The 1,681-nt window shown below is 41.9% G+C and overlaps 1 protein-coding gene across 1 annotated transcript; it reads right to left on the bottom strand.

Annotated features, from left to right (window-relative positions):
• Nucleotides 1-494: 494 nt before the first annotated feature.
• On the bottom strand, nucleotides 495-1,433 carry LOC140847642 (olfactory receptor 5AN1-like). Its single transcript, XM_073228359.1, has one exon. It carries the CDS (start codon nucleotides 1,431-1,433, stop codon nucleotides 495-497), a length of 939 nt encoding a protein of 312 aa, XP_073084460.1.
• Nucleotides 1,434-1,681: the final 248 nt, after the last annotated feature.

Raw genomic sequence — 1,681 nt, 5'->3', positions numbered from 1 at the left:
GCATAATCAGATCAATTTTATAGCTTTCTTTCTGTCCTAATGCCCAAACCCTATCTCTGTTTACTCCAAATATGAACAGACACAGAAAAAAATATCAATCACCATCATGTAGTTCCATTAGAATAATTATCAGACAGGGATTTTACACTCCTGGAGCCTGTGCCAGGTTTTTCTCAGGGTTCAGTTTCAGAATCAAGAAGCGGCCAAAAGTTTTTAAACCTTGATGCTTCACAAATACACGTGGACAGATTAATAAAAGATGAGACCATTCCTCGTATAGACTGAAAGTAATGAAGCTCCAAGACTTAAAAATCTTATGTGTATGTGGATCTGTACCATGTATTGGTACATTTTGGTGTATAACTTACGTCAAATAAAACCTTCTGTGTCTGAAGGCAGTGTGAAATTTGTAATGGTTGATTAATATGTTCAGTATTGCGGGTTAAGATGATTCTGAAGGAATAATATGTTAAAAAATCTCAGAATCAGTGAACTCAGTAATAGCCTCCCTTCTTCTGCAACCTCTTCAAGGCATCTTTGATTTCCTTGTTCCTCAGACTGTAAATCAAGGGATTCAACATGGGAATCACCACTGTGTAGAAGACTGATGTGAATCTGTCAAAAGTGGAAGACCCACCAGAGCTGGACATCAAATACACAAAGCAACTTGAGATATAGAAGAAGGAAACTGCTGTCAGGTGAGAAGCACAGGTGTTGAAAGCCTTGGACCTGCCTTTAGCTGTAGTGATCTTCATGATGGAGATGACAATATAGACATAGGATGTCAAGACAACAAGGGCATTTATTATCCCAAAGATCATTGTTAAGATAGCAAGTAGGAGCTTGGCAGAGAAAGTGTCAGAGCAGGACAGGACTAACAGTTGGGGCATGTCACAGAAGAAGTGCTGGATGACATTAGGCCCACAGAAGTGGAGTTGAAGAATGACATACAGCTGGGATGAAGAAGCAGAGAGTGCAGCCAAATAGGATCCCAGCACCATCCCAACACAGAGGGTGGGTGACATGATTGATGAGTAGAGAAGTGGATTACAAATGGCAGCATAGCGGTCATAGGCCATGGCTGTCATGAGACAAGCCTCAGTCAGTCCCATGGTTGCAGAGAAGAAGTACTGAACAGCACAGCCCACAACAGTGATAGTATGTTGTCCCAGGAAGAAGTCAGAGAGCATCTTGGGGGCTGTGGAGGTCACATAGCAGATGTCTAGGAAGGACAGGTTGCTGAGGAAGAAGTACATGGGTGTGTGGAGGTGGGAATCCATCCTTATTAAGATGATGAGGCTCAGGTTCCAAGTCAGAGTTGTAACGTAGATCACCAGGAACACAACAAAGAGCACTGCTTTGATTCTGGGAAAATCTGAAAACCCCAAGAGGATGAAGTAGGTGATCTCTGTAATATTTCCTCTCCTAAACATAGCCTTGCTGCTCCTAAGATCAGAAAAGAGACAACAGAATTCATTGCTGACTCAAGTCAAATGTGGTAGCATTACAATTCTCACATGTGCCACCTTTTTCCTCCACTGAGCACCAGAAAAAGGGAAATGCTCACTGCTCTGGTGGAAACACAGCAGCTTTTATCTCACATTATCAAGGAGTACCTGTTCAGTGCATCAAGTTCTCAAGTGAAACATGAGTTTCCATGAGAATTGAAAGAGGTATTTAA

Source organism: Manis javanica, unplaced genomic scaffold (assembly GCF_040802235.1).
Source record: "Manis javanica isolate MJ-LG unplaced genomic scaffold, MJ_LKY HiC_scaffold_25, whole genome shotgun sequence".
Taxonomy (NCBI): domain Eukaryota; kingdom Metazoa; phylum Chordata; class Mammalia; order Pholidota; family Manidae; genus Manis; species Manis javanica.
The sequence above is the reverse complement of the archived record's forward strand: the minus strand, read 5'-3'. Positions and strand labels throughout refer to the sequence as shown.

Bases quoted from the DNA above. Each gene is read 5' to 3' on its own strand.
- LOC140847642 (XM_073228359.1), bottom strand. From the start codon at position 1,433: ATGTTTAGGAGAGGAAATATTACAGAGATCACCTACTTCATCCTCTTG.